The 13,327-nt window shown below is 42.1% G+C and overlaps 1 protein-coding gene across 2 annotated transcripts in view; it reads right to left on the bottom strand.

Moving 5' to 3' along the window:
- crtc1a (CREB regulated transcription coactivator 1a) overlaps positions 1 to 12,897 on the bottom strand; it is a 50,392-nt gene extending 37,495 nt beyond the window's left edge. For both annotated transcript variants that reach the window (XM_079529573.1, XM_079529574.1), the window contains exons 1-4: positions 12,729 to 12,897; positions 3,143 to 3,259; positions 1,683 to 1,823; positions 796 to 857 (exon numbers count right to left, since the gene is read on the bottom strand). In XM_079529573.1, the coding sequence (XP_079385699.1) occupies positions 796 to 857; positions 1,683 to 1,823; positions 3,143 to 3,259; positions 12,729 to 12,854 (446 nt within the window). In that variant the 5' untranslated portion in view covers positions 12,855 to 12,897. The remainder of the gene's footprint in view (positions 1 to 795; positions 858 to 1,682; positions 1,824 to 3,142; positions 3,260 to 12,728) is intronic.
- Positions 12,898 to 13,327: the final 430 nt, after the last annotated feature.

Here is a 13,327-nt window from a genome sequence, read left to right as displayed (position 1 = left end):
ATTTCAGTCGCCTAAATCAACTGTAGATTTAGTCGACTAAAATCACTAAAACATCCCAGGTGACTAAAATGTGACTAAAACTAAATGAAAACTATTCAAGAGACTAAATGATAAGATGACTAAAACTAAAATATAACTTTGCTGCCAAAAACAACACGGCATTAGGTTCATTATTCATGTCATCCGAGCAAATAGGGAACCCAACGTTGGGGTTGGCATGAGGCAGCAGTCAGGCGAGTGGTGTTGATTTCGTCGACTAAATAGTATGGGGAAAAATGTTCGTCGACTACCTTTTTTTCACTGACGAAGACTAAATGGAAACTAAATGAAAACTAAGCTACTGAAACTAAGACTAAATATAGATTGACAATTTCGTCAACAAATAAAAACTAGACTAAAATGTTAGGAAGGGACTAGTGGACAAGAGATCCATTATATGTAAAAGACACGAGTCATTTTACACTTGCTGGAAATAGTCGCAGCGCTGCGACGCGTTGTGAGCTTGTAGATCGGCTATTTTCAGCAGGTGTAAAATCAGCCATTACTACGGCATCAAGGCCCGCCAAAATACATTTCAGTCGACTAAATCAACTGTAGATTTAGTCGACTAAAATCTCATGACATTTAGTCGGCTAAAACTAGACTAACACTAAAACATTCCAGGTGACTAAAATATGACTAAATGAAAACTATTCAAACAACAACTTTTCTGTCAAAATCAACAATGCAGGCAAGAATGGAAATACATGCTGAGATAAAGATGCCTTCTCTCCACACTCTGACAGACGTTCTCACCTCCTCCAGCTGGTGTCGGGTGGTGGTGACAGGTACACTGAGGCATACGGACAGCTGTCAATGTGAGAGCTCAGGTTAAGAACATAAACACACTACACGACTACAGGGATCGACAAATTAACGAATTAGTCTATATTTAGACCTGGCATGATAACCTATACGTTGTTTTAGCTTTCATGCCGGGAGCTACCTCTGTGTCTCTCATACACCGCTGTGTCTCATAGAGCAACATCATTTATGTTTGTATTTTTGAGTGGTGCAACCACTCCAAGGAACAGCAATGTCCGTGTTAACCTATGTGTTTGTGTATGACTATGACTATTACGTCAGACAGGCTATATAAGACCTTACACCACTCAGTTCACACAGGTGTAATTTTTAATTCATCGTTTTAATGCCAATAGAAATATCTGTGATATACACACTATATCTCATTTTCACAGGGCAAGACTATAGTATTAGACACTCAGTCCTGATGGTGGCGGTAACTTCACCATTATGCCGATTTTGACCGAATAGAGCGAATCTGCCGATGTAATTTCCGGTTAAACAGAACATCAACATCCACTAGCTTTCTGCACTGTGTTACACAGTCATCTGTCCGGGATGCTAAGCGATCATCGTTTATTTTAATATCCAAGTCAAATTAAGCTCTAATCAAGACCCGAATATCGCATTTTACGCAGCTATGCAGATAAAGACCGCGCGCGTGCGTGCGTGCGAGAGCGTGCACGCGAGGATTTCGGACGGTTCTAGGTAGAGGACATTGGCCGTTAGCCAAACATGCTAAAAGTTGCTACATCATTTAAAACAAAAGCCCCCGATTATAAGGAATAAAACAATTACGTCAAGGGTAATAAGAGGGTTAAGCTGTTTTAAAAGGATATTTGTCGCCCGTGTTTGTCCACAGACAGGGGTCTGTGGTGCGGTGACGTGATCCGGTTGCGGTCCCGGTACACTCTGTCGACGAGGCCGTGGTGCCGCGTCGTTCTGATTGTTGTGTCCAGCCCTGAATTCTGAAATGGAGCCTGATATAAAAAAGGACAATATTCATTAAGTATTACATTACATAAATCATTACTAGATGCTGCCAGATGAATAATACATTTGGGGATTTTATTCACTGGGTTTGAACGTTACTTTAATGTTGCAATAAATGTTGTTAAATACATCTTCATTTTGGACCTGGCCATATTTATATTTATTGCTCTATGCGGGAATTTTTATTCATTGTTGTGAAAGTCTCAAATTATATCTGATGTTTTCTTTTATATATATACATTTTTATCCCACAATTTTGTAACCCATTGTTCACCCCTGTGTCAATTATCTAATGTGATCCTGGGCTCTACACACCCTCCGCCAACCTGGGGAGAGCAACGGACTTGAACTCATGCTTCCTTCATGCATGAGTGTCCAAGTTGCTCCTTTACACCTGGTGTAAAGGAGCAACTTTTTCCCTGGTTGGAAAATGTTTCCCTGGTTGGACGTAGCGCGTGGAAGGAACACGTTATTCCAACCAGTTCCTTTCCCCTCCATCAGGCTGGCCAGGGGGAGGCAGTTTAGAGACCAGGATTACTGCATGTTTTTTGTTAGGGTACCTAATACCTACCCTAGGGGAGAACATGCAAACTCCACACAGAAAGGCCCTTTCGCCAACCCCGCCTCGGGTATGGGCACTGATGACGCGGAGGAGAGAACACGCCGCCAGCGCCCACAGCGTCCCGAGCAGGAATCGAACCCAGGACCTTCTAGCTGTGAGGCTTCACTACCCACTGTGCCACCGTGCCCCTATATCTGATGTTTGGAGATTTATTTTTGAGTGGTGCAACCACTCCTTTAGACAGCTATGTGTGTCTCTGGCTGGCTGGCCTGCTGGGTCTGTCCGAGCACAAAAACGTGGTTGGTTAGTTTTCACAACCAAGTGTCACTGTTGTGCAGCCTAACACACACCCAACATTATTAACTGATGATGTGGGGTGTTACAGTACAGTGACAGTACAGTACAGTAGAGGTACATTGTGTAATTTCTCTGTCACTCTGTCATTTCTCAACCATTTCGGACGCGAGGTGGCTCGCCGGAACCGGGCCAGCCCCCTGGGCACGTTCCTGGTGTTCTGGATGTTCCGGGGACCCCCACACGGTAACTCTAATTTCTCGACCGTTTCGTACAAGGGGCGGCTCGCCGGAAGCAGGGCCGGCACCCTGGCCGTGTTCCTGTGGGTCTGGAACTTCCGCGGACCCCCCGGGGACCCCCACACGGAGTTGCACCACTCACTTCACACGGGTGTGATTTTTTTTTGCTTTCTAAAGACGTTTCTTGGCCACAAAACCCTGACGCACATACCTGAAAAGACATGTCAATAGTGCCGCTTCCAATCTGGTTCACGTTTGGCAGAGACCCTCCATAGTACTGGCCACGGTTCTGGCCCAACTGCAAATACTGAGTCTTCTGGAACTGTAACTAGTACCGTGGAAAAAAAGAAAAGAAAAGAATATTGTGATCATGAAAACAAATGAATGCACTCGCGTCTCGCGTTATACAACAAGAATAGCATGTTATTAGTAGTAGTAATAGCAGTATTATTACTACAAATATGCAACTGTCACTGAGTAATGTTTTCTTCCTTAAAGGAGAATTCCATGCTAGAAGGCTTTCTTACCTTTATTTGTAGTTGTTACGTCCCCACCAAAGAGGCCCAGGTGTTATTTTGTGCAAAAGCGCATTATTGGCTATTTCCCCTAATATAAGCCCTCAATGAATTGCATTGAATTGCATTGAATTGAATGGGGCATTGGGGTGTAATTTGCTTATTTCCATCGCTCAAAAATAAAAATAAATGTATATATCCTCTCTTCATAATGTAAATAGTATCCCAAGTGGCACACTTTACTACTTATTTCGATGGAAATAAGCGAATTAGCACGAAAACCCAACCCACATTGAGGGCTTATATTAGGGGAAATAGCCAATAACACCTGGACCTCTTTGGTGGGGACGGAACGACTACAAATAAAGGTAAGAAAGCCTTCTAGCATGGAATTCTCCTTTAACCAACCAAGTGGCAAGTGAAAGGTTAGTTAGTCCTTCTTTCTATTAATTTTACTTTTACTTGATGATAGGTATACCTTTCATTATCACCTACTAGTATCATGTGATACTAGGTTAACTTTCTAAAGAATATAGTTATACAACTTCCAAATCACCAAGTTAAACATGCATGCATTTTATGACAACAAAGAAAAAAAGGGTTCAGATAGGCAGCTTGTCTCTAATAATTTACAAACTAATCAATTTAATAGATTATAAAAAGTAAACTGTGATTTCGTATGCGCACGCACGCACGCACGCACACACACGCACGCACGCACGCATTAATTTTATGACATCTAACAAAGTGAAAATACATACACAAATAAATGAATGACATTACATTATTGAAAACCAGCGAATGCCAGAAATGTTTCATAGGGAAAAAGAAACACGTTTAATAAGTTAAAGCTCTATATTTCGATAGTAACCATTGTTATACATTATAGATTGTTCGGAAGTTAATTGTTCAGGTGGGTCAACCATTTCATCCAATAAGGAGAGAGAACCCACATTTCGGCGGCCAATTACAGATAATCTTGGTGGTCCTTGACATGAAAATGTTTGAGAACAACTGACATCAAAACATGAGGTTTTTCAGAAAACTGTCATGACTTAGAAGACATTTGTAGAATCGTCCTCAGGTCTAAATGTGTTAACACATTCCCTCCCGTTTCCATAGGCGGTAACAGGAGGCCTTAGTGCCAGAGAAATGTGCGACATAAGCAAAGAAGAAGAGCCCTCATCCGGCCCACCTGGAAGTGATTGCCCTCCATTGTCGCGCCAGGCTCGCTCACGGCCATGATCTGCCGCTCAAACTATTATTATGCATAGCGCGACCTCAAATTAATGTTTTATTGGCCCATTTAGACCCGACGTCGAAATAAATTAAAAAAAAGTCTTCTAAATCCTGACAGTTTTCTGAAATACCCGTTTCTATATCAGTGGCGATCAATATTTCATGTCAAGGACCCCAAAGATTATATGTAATTGGCCACCGACCCCCATCTGAAAATATGTTGTTCCAGGGACCCCCTGGAAGCAAAGATTTGAGTTAAAAACGTTTGCTCTAAAATAATATATTTATTTTTCAAAAATAGCAGATCTACAAGACTAATACTAAATAGGTAGTTCAAAGTGAAACATCTTCACTAGCTAATCTTCTTGACAAGAAATAATAAAACTGTGGCCAGTTAATCCATTTAGACCGTACGACGTGTGGGAACGTCATAACTAATCCAACCGGCGGATTTCATTGATATCAAACGAGAGAAAAATATTCAGATTTTCTTTTCTTTTTTGGGGGGGGTTGGCCTCTCCTTCTGCACCATACTCCTTGCTCTTCGCGCATACGCGTTGGCGTTCACTTCCCTGTTTACTAGAGATGCTCCGATCAGGTTTTTTGGGGCCGATCACTGGAAGCAGTATCTGCCGATACCGATATTGCCGATACCGATCACAGCGTCGTGAAATCACACACCTTGCAAACTGCGAGTTTGGTGTCCTTTTCTGACACAGTAAAGTTTACTGTGTCAGAGTATATAAAGGATATGAACGTGCTGCTCGTCGGAGATTGTGGATATAACTTTCTGTTACAGTTAAATCTATATAAAAAGTACCGCGACTGTGACCGCAAGTTAGAAACGTGTGTGGCTATAACGAGGCACAGCTGTTTACAATGCGATGCAAAATTAACAGCGGGGGCTTTGCACAGGTTTCTCACGCGCTTTTTTTGGACTGGAACGTACGACACGACTCACAAGCAAAACTTTTGTGAAATGTAAATGGAAGGCAGTTACTCCACTACAGTAAACATCCTAACAAGGGGACTGGGAAGGGAGTGCATTGCAAGGGGGGCTTTGATGACGTTAAACGGAGGCACGTTTGTCAACACTGCGTTTGTCACCCAGCTATTTCATGGTGGTGGTGGCATAGATATATATAAAGTATAAACACTAGATGGCTCAAGGCGGAGTTTCTGACGTCGTTCACCCGGCAGCCATCTTACTTCGGGGCTACAGTACAGTATGTTCAATGGCAGCTCAAACAGAAACAGTCATAACTCGCTCAAATCTTGACGGATTTACAAACGGGTTGGTTTATTACAAACGTTGTCAACGTGGCTATTAATTTATGTTTTTTATATGAACGTCGTATAAAATCATATACGTATGCGGACGTCTCTGACGTTTATAACAAACCAAATCGTTTGAAAATCGGTTGAAAATTGAGCAAGTTATGGTCATTTAAGAGTACATGCCCCATAGACACAATGTTATGTGTCCCGAGGTAAGATGGCTGCCACGTAACGACGTCGCTCTCCATTCGCCAACAGCGCGGGTGAGCCATCTAGAGTTTATATATATCTATGGGTGGTGGTGCCTCTCTCTAGAGAGAAAAAAAACACCACTAAACTACGTTTTCAAGACGTTTATCTCTAGAACGGGAGGTCCAATCTGCTCAGTTTAAAGTGTTTTGGATACGTGACAATCAGGACATTAAGCAGGGCGTATCGATCGGACGTTTTGATTTATTTTGAGAACGCAGATCCGATCCGATAGAGGCATTATCGGCCGATCGTGATCGGAAACATCTCTACTGTTTACCGCTCACAAAGAAAGGCTCGTATCTCCTAATCTAGGGAGCTCTCCGTGGTTTTGACCAGATGGATATACTATTACTAAGCTCTTCATTTCTGACTTCAACATGCCTCTCGTTCAAAATATGAACGGGGGATTATTCAGCGACTTTATCGTAATCATAGCGAGGTAAGCAAGCAAAATTGTTTCTCCCGTTTTTTGTCCAGAACGGAAAGGGTAAAAGAGTAAAAGCGGACATATCTGCGCGGCACCCCGGGCTGTTATTTTGAAAGAAAACCCGGGGCTGATTGTGTTAATAGGCTTTTATGGGCAGATGAATGTTACCGTGGTAAAAGGTAAACTTAGTAAACCCACGTGATGTAACCGTGTTTATTCCAAAACAATCTCAATTCCCATTAGACAGACCAACAAGACACGGAGCAATTCAAATTTCACACACAAGTCCAACATCATGGTGCAGGCAGGCAGGGCATGATGCACAATAACTAGCCCATTTTGAGCAGGGAACCCCTTTTGTTGTTTTAAAGCATTATGTTGTACTTTAGCTGTTGAAAAATAGCAGATCTACAAGCTCATATAGTACAGTGGGAAGAGGGGGGTATCATGCACCCCCCGGAAATATACTTCTAATCAGTGTTTTCTTATTGGAAAAAAAGTGCTGAAAATGATGAGCTATGATAAAAAGTTGTCAAAATGTCCCACCTACCTCAAAACCCCCCTTTTTGGTATATGGCTCTGGCGAAATTGTGTAAAGGCAAATATGAATTCACTACAATTACATAAATAGACATGGAAGTCTGAAATGTGTCATGGAGTATCCTGACACATAGGGGTAAGGGGAAGAATAGGATTTGAGGGGTTGCTACCATTATAGTTTTAAATATGACCTACATTATCCCCAGAAAAACCAAAAAAGATGCTGTCCGCTTGACTAATAATAACAAAGATGGTTATTTTCCAACACATTATGGTGAAAATCACTGCCTCATTTGTATATAGAAAACTTCCCATATCCCTAAGCTTCAATTTGAGCCCAAGATAACCTTTCTATCTTGAAAATTACTCTTTCTGTAGCCAAAACTCTGAACTATACCTCAAATCGGTGAAAATTGTATATTGAGTCAGTCAGCTATAGAGTCAGAGTCAGAGTTTGAACTGACTCCACATTATGGAATATTTCTTACTTGAATAAGCTATGTTAAAAAGTTGGAAAAGTCTACAATCTACAATCTTTATGCAAATGAGTGCCTCCATTATCAAAATAATCGATTTTCACTATATCTCAGCCAATACTGCACTTAAATGAACAAATAAGGTGTCTAGACACATGTTTTAAGGGTCGAGGACCTCAGTGAAACTATTCTTAAAGTGACCACATGTGCCCGTGGCATGCTGGTGTGCAAATCAGTGCAGATGAAATCAATTCCTCTATCTCGTCGGCTTCTTGTCCATGCTCTCCAGTGTCAAGGAGATCAAGCAGTGAGGTTCGTAGGACTGGACCACAGGACACACTGTATTCAAAAACTATTTGGTTTTCAACAATCCCTGACCTTCATCATAGGGTTTTGGTTTTTCCACCATAGCTTCATCAGCTCGCTTGTATAAGGCAACGGTGGCTCTCTTCAGAGCAGAGTAGCATGTAGGAAGGCGAGCCAGGTCAACTAGATTTAGAAATTAGTTTGTCATCTGCCCCCACCACTCTTTCACTGAAGACTCATAGGCCATATGGCCCATAGGGCAGGAGCCTAACAAGTACACTCCCTGGCATGACTAGTATGTCACAGGGACTTACCCCAATCCAACCCTTTGGTATTCCCCGGCTGGGGATCGAACCCCTGACCATCCAGTCTCAGGGCGGACGCTCTAACTAAAAGGCCACTGAGCTGTTGATGATATCCAGAGCTTCTTACGGGTGTGTAACTTTAGAGTGTACAAAATGGAACCAAATTGACCTATAAGTAAGCCTTGTGTAGCCATGAGGCCCATAGGACAGAAGCCTATCTCCTGTTTCTCTAGTATGAGGCAGCTTGATGTACAAGTACACCCCCTGGACAGGACACTAGTATGTAGCAGGGACATGTCCGACTTACCGGCTGAGTCTTTGGTATGACCCGACCAGGGGATCGAACCCCGACCTCCCAGTCTCAGGGCGAACGCTGACTACAAGGCCACTGAGCTGTTGACATCTTACTGGTGTACAATTCTGAACGTACAAAATGGAAACAAATGGACCTGTAAGGGTTATGGGGGTCCTTGAAAACTAATTAAGGATCTGTTCCATATAGACTGATTCAGAAACGGGTCTCGTGGTCGCAGGCAACGTATTCCTCTCCAAAGTTGAACGTTGCCACTACTGTTGGAGCAGCCATACACTACACAGGTTCATCCTGATGTTCTGGGCATCTTTGTAAAGTTAGTGTTATTAAAAAGCAGGTAAAAGAGTAATGTTTGAGCACTCTATTGGTCACTCTATCCATTCACTGTAGTAGAAGAGCCGACTGTTTACAACGCAGATATGTCGTCTCCGTACACAGGAAATATGTTGCCATGTGACCCGTTTCTGAATCGGTCTATATGGAACAGATCCTTAATTAGTATAGTTGCAGCAATTCATCTGTCTGCTGTATGGACAGAGTTGCGAGTCTTCAGTATGGTAAATGGTGCATTTATATAGCGCCTTGCTTTACATAGATTGTGCATTACATTCACCCATTCAAACACATTCATACCCCGATGGCGGCAGAAACCATGCAAGGCACCAACCAGCAATTAGGGATTCAGTGTCTTGCTCAAGGACACTTCGACACTAACTCTGGGGGAGCCTGGGTTTGAACTGGCAACCTTGCGGTTACCATCCGGCCACTCTACCCCTGACCCACTGCTGCCCCAGTGGACGTCACCTGTGCCAAGTTGCTGTGGACAATGGTGGGGGCAAAAAACTCACTTCTTAAATCTAAAGTTGACCTGGCTCGTCTTCCTCCATGCTACTCTGCTCTGAAGAGAACCATCGTGTTGCCTTATACAAGCGAGCTGATGAAGCAATTGTGGAAAAACCAAAACCCTATGAAGGGCAGGGATGGTTGAAAATCGAAGGGTTTTTGAATCCAGTGTGGTCCTGCGGTCCAGTCCTACCAACCTTTGATCTCTTTGTCATTGGAGACCATGGAAAAGAAGACGAAGAAGACTCCGACGAGGTCTAACACGATGACTGATTAATGTGACTGTGCATTTATGGTGCAGGCTAGTGTATAGGGTGGTCACTGTTGCTTACATTTTTGCCTTTGAGTGTGTATATGATGGAATACTGTTACAGGATTGTGTGACTGTTTGTTTTTTGTACTGCATATTGCAGGCCATTCTATAGTGTGTATACTACCGCCTACTATTGTTCATACTGAGGATGTTTTTTGTGTGTGATGTTATGCTACAGTATATATATATTCTAAATTATAAAGCTAGCATAAAAACACAGCACCTTATTTGTAAAGTTATTTGCAATATTGGTATCTCTTACTTGGTATAAATCTGACTTTATTGTAATGATTTTTTACACCAGCATGCCACGGGCACATGTGGTCACTTTAAGAATAGTTTCACTGAGATCCTTGACCCTCAAAACATAGGTCTAGACAACGTATTTGTTCATTTAAGTGCAATATTGGCTGAGATATATATAGTAAACATCGATTGTTTTGATAATGGTGACACTTATTTGCATAAAAATGGTAGATTGGACACTTTGCCAACTTTTTAACATAGATTATTCAAGTAAGAAATATTCCATAATGTGGAGTCAGTTCAAACTTATTCATTCATTCATTCATTCCAAATGTATAGCTGATACTGACTGAATATACAATTTTCACCGATTTGAGGTATAGTTCAGAGTTTTGGCTACAGAAAGAGTAATTTTCAAGATAGAAAGGTTATCTTGGGCTCAAATTGAAGCTTAGGGATATGGGAAGTTTTCTATATACAAGTGAGGCAGTGATTTTCACCATAATGTGTTGGAAAATAACCATCTTTGTTGTTATTAGTCAAGCGGACAGCATCTTTTTTTGTTTTTCTGGGGATAATGTAGGTCATTTAAAACTATAATGGTAGCAACCCCTCAAATCCTATTCTTCCCCTTACCCCCATGTGTCAGGATACTCCATGATTAGAAGTATATTTCCGGGGGGTGCATGATACCCCCCTCTTCCCACTAGACTAATAGCGCGGCACCGAGTGCCGCGCTACGAGCTTGTAGGTCTGCTATTTTTGAAAAATCGTGAAAATGTGGCGCAAATCTTTATATATATTCTTTCAGACTTCAGAGTGAACGTTTTTAACTCATATATTTGCTTCTGGTGGGGTCTCTGGAACAACATATTTTCAGATGGGGGTCGGCGGCCAAATACACATAATTCTGGGGGTCCTTGACATGAAATATTGAGCACCACTGATATAGAAACATGGGTATTTCATAAAACTGTATTTAAAATACATTTTTTAAGTCAGGGCTAAATGGGCTAGACATGCATCATCAATGCTGCATTATTTTGACAAGCTTAATATACCAAGTTCAAGTTCAATACATAGATGTATTCTATTGACAAAGGATTATGCTACAAATTGTAGGCCTATACGTGTTTCTTGGGTAACAGGTACGGTTATCCCCTTTTCCATCTTGCCCCACTACTCTACCTAGCTGTAAATAACAAACATAATTCATGTTGGTGATTATATAAAAAGGTATTATCATATAAATGTATCATTGTTAAATTCACTCTGTATATCCACGGGCATAATAGCATGATGATGCCATTCCAAAACATGGGCTACATGGAAGAAATGTGTTTAATAAAACGAAATTAACTGCTAGAAGGTCCTAAATTAACTTCATTAAGCAGTCACCGTCTCTTTCTCATGTTATTCTTTCTTAATTTTTACAGAGTATAGAGATCGACTACTATACAATCAAATACATCTGTATACAAGATAATTTCAGATTTCAAGAGAGGGAGGGAAATACTAAATTAACTGTTAACTACATTAACACATTTCGCCGGGGGCGAGTTGTCTGGTATTCGTTTCTTGATCAGGTCAGGAGGATTGCCCAGTAAATCATAGAGTAGCCTATATATATATATATATATATATATATATATATATATAGGGCCTACTGTAAGTTTCTCCACAGTCAGAGTAATACATTGCGAGAGAATTCTGACCGTGGTCACAAGTTTGGCAACTTTGTAAAGCTTCAACTTTAGAGCAAAATAGGATAAAGCCTCCAGTGGTCTCAAACTCTCAATGCATGTGAAATAAACAGATGTGTTCTATTCTGTAGTAGCCTAGAGGCCTATATGAAAACAGATAGTCTTGCATGATGAGGTGCTTGGGGGTTGTGTTTAATTTAATGTTTAGATGTATTAAAACAAACATATTTCCCCATGCAGGACAGGACTTCATACATTCTTACAGTACAGTAGCCTATAATAATAATAATAAGGAACATTTTGCCACTGAGCAGGCTAGTAGCCAAAAAGCCTCTGTATTTATTTTTGGAAGGCCTGTTTACAATCATCACCATAATCTGCTGGCGTTATCTTTGATGTGGTTGCTTGCTTGCTTGCTGCCTGCTACTACATAACATAGAGGCCAAGATACCAGTCTGACAAGTTTCAAGATCCCAACCTACCAACCCACAAAGCCGCAATACGCGTGCGCTAGTACCATAGCTGCTCGCTTCCGATCGGGGAAGTCAACGTGAAATAAAAAAGGAAAGGATTAAGAAGGACGACAGTGAAAACCAATGCTGCGTTTTTATTTAATGCGCCTGTCAAGCGCATAGCACGCCCCTTTGCTTGAATCCCACCACCACCACCACCTAGTCTAGTCTTAGGACAACATACCACCGTTAATATAGTCTAGTCGTGCAACTTTTTCACACGATCAGTCGTTGTCATTATGTCTCCCGACACCACAATCCCGGGACACACCTGATCGTTTTATACGTTGTCCGTGTGTGGGGGAATAACGGGGAAAAGCAGCCCGTATAGCTGGCTAGAGAAAGCGTCGATCCGTTTGTTATTGTTTACCTCTCTCCACCGAGGCAGGCTGCGTGTCGCTGCTGCCTGCCTTGCCTGCTGCTAGAGAGAGAGATCAGCGAGATGCATACATTTTGACAGCTCGCCCGAAACGAACGGACTAGAAAAACAACAACAACAACAACAACAACATTTACGTTTCTCTCTCACCCTGGCCGCTCTGGTAATGCTCAGGTCCTTCATCACTTCCTCGAACGCCGCCGTCTCCTCCGCCTGCTTCTGGTTATGTAAAGCGATCTTCTCGCTGAATTTCCGCGGATTGCTCGAAGTCGCCATGTTTCGCCCCTGTCGGATCGCCCTCCTCCTCCTCCTCCTCCGCCTCTCTGCCTGCTCCTCCGCTTTCCCTTCAATGAGACGCTGGGTGCGTGCTCACGTCTCCCTTGTGTTGTTGTCGTGTGCGTGGGCGTTCGTTAACGTGCACCGACCCGGGCATGCACCGACCCCCCCCCCCCCGGGTGCCACAGGGGCCGCCGGGGGGCCGCACATCTGGACTAGTGTGGGATCATGATGTGGATGATATGCCCGATTCCACCGCGTTCTCTCCACTTTTTATAGGCATATGATATCTTCTCTTTTTATAGTACCAATACCAAACCCAGATTTATTGTTGTTGTATGTAGGCTATATTCAAAATCATAATGGCTATATTTATATAATTTATTATTAATTTATTAGCCGACATTATAATTCAGTTTGATGAATGAATTGGCTTTGTTTCAAAACATAGATAGGAACTATATTCTCTTTTG

The sequence above is a fragment of the Electrona antarctica genome, assembly GCF_951216825.1.
Source record: "Electrona antarctica genome assembly, chromosome: 19".
In the NCBI taxonomy this organism is placed as follows: Eukaryota; Metazoa; Chordata; class Actinopteri; order Myctophiformes; family Myctophidae; genus Electrona; species Electrona antarctica.
The sequence above is the reverse complement of the archived record's forward strand: the minus strand, read 5'-3'. Positions and strand labels throughout refer to the sequence as shown.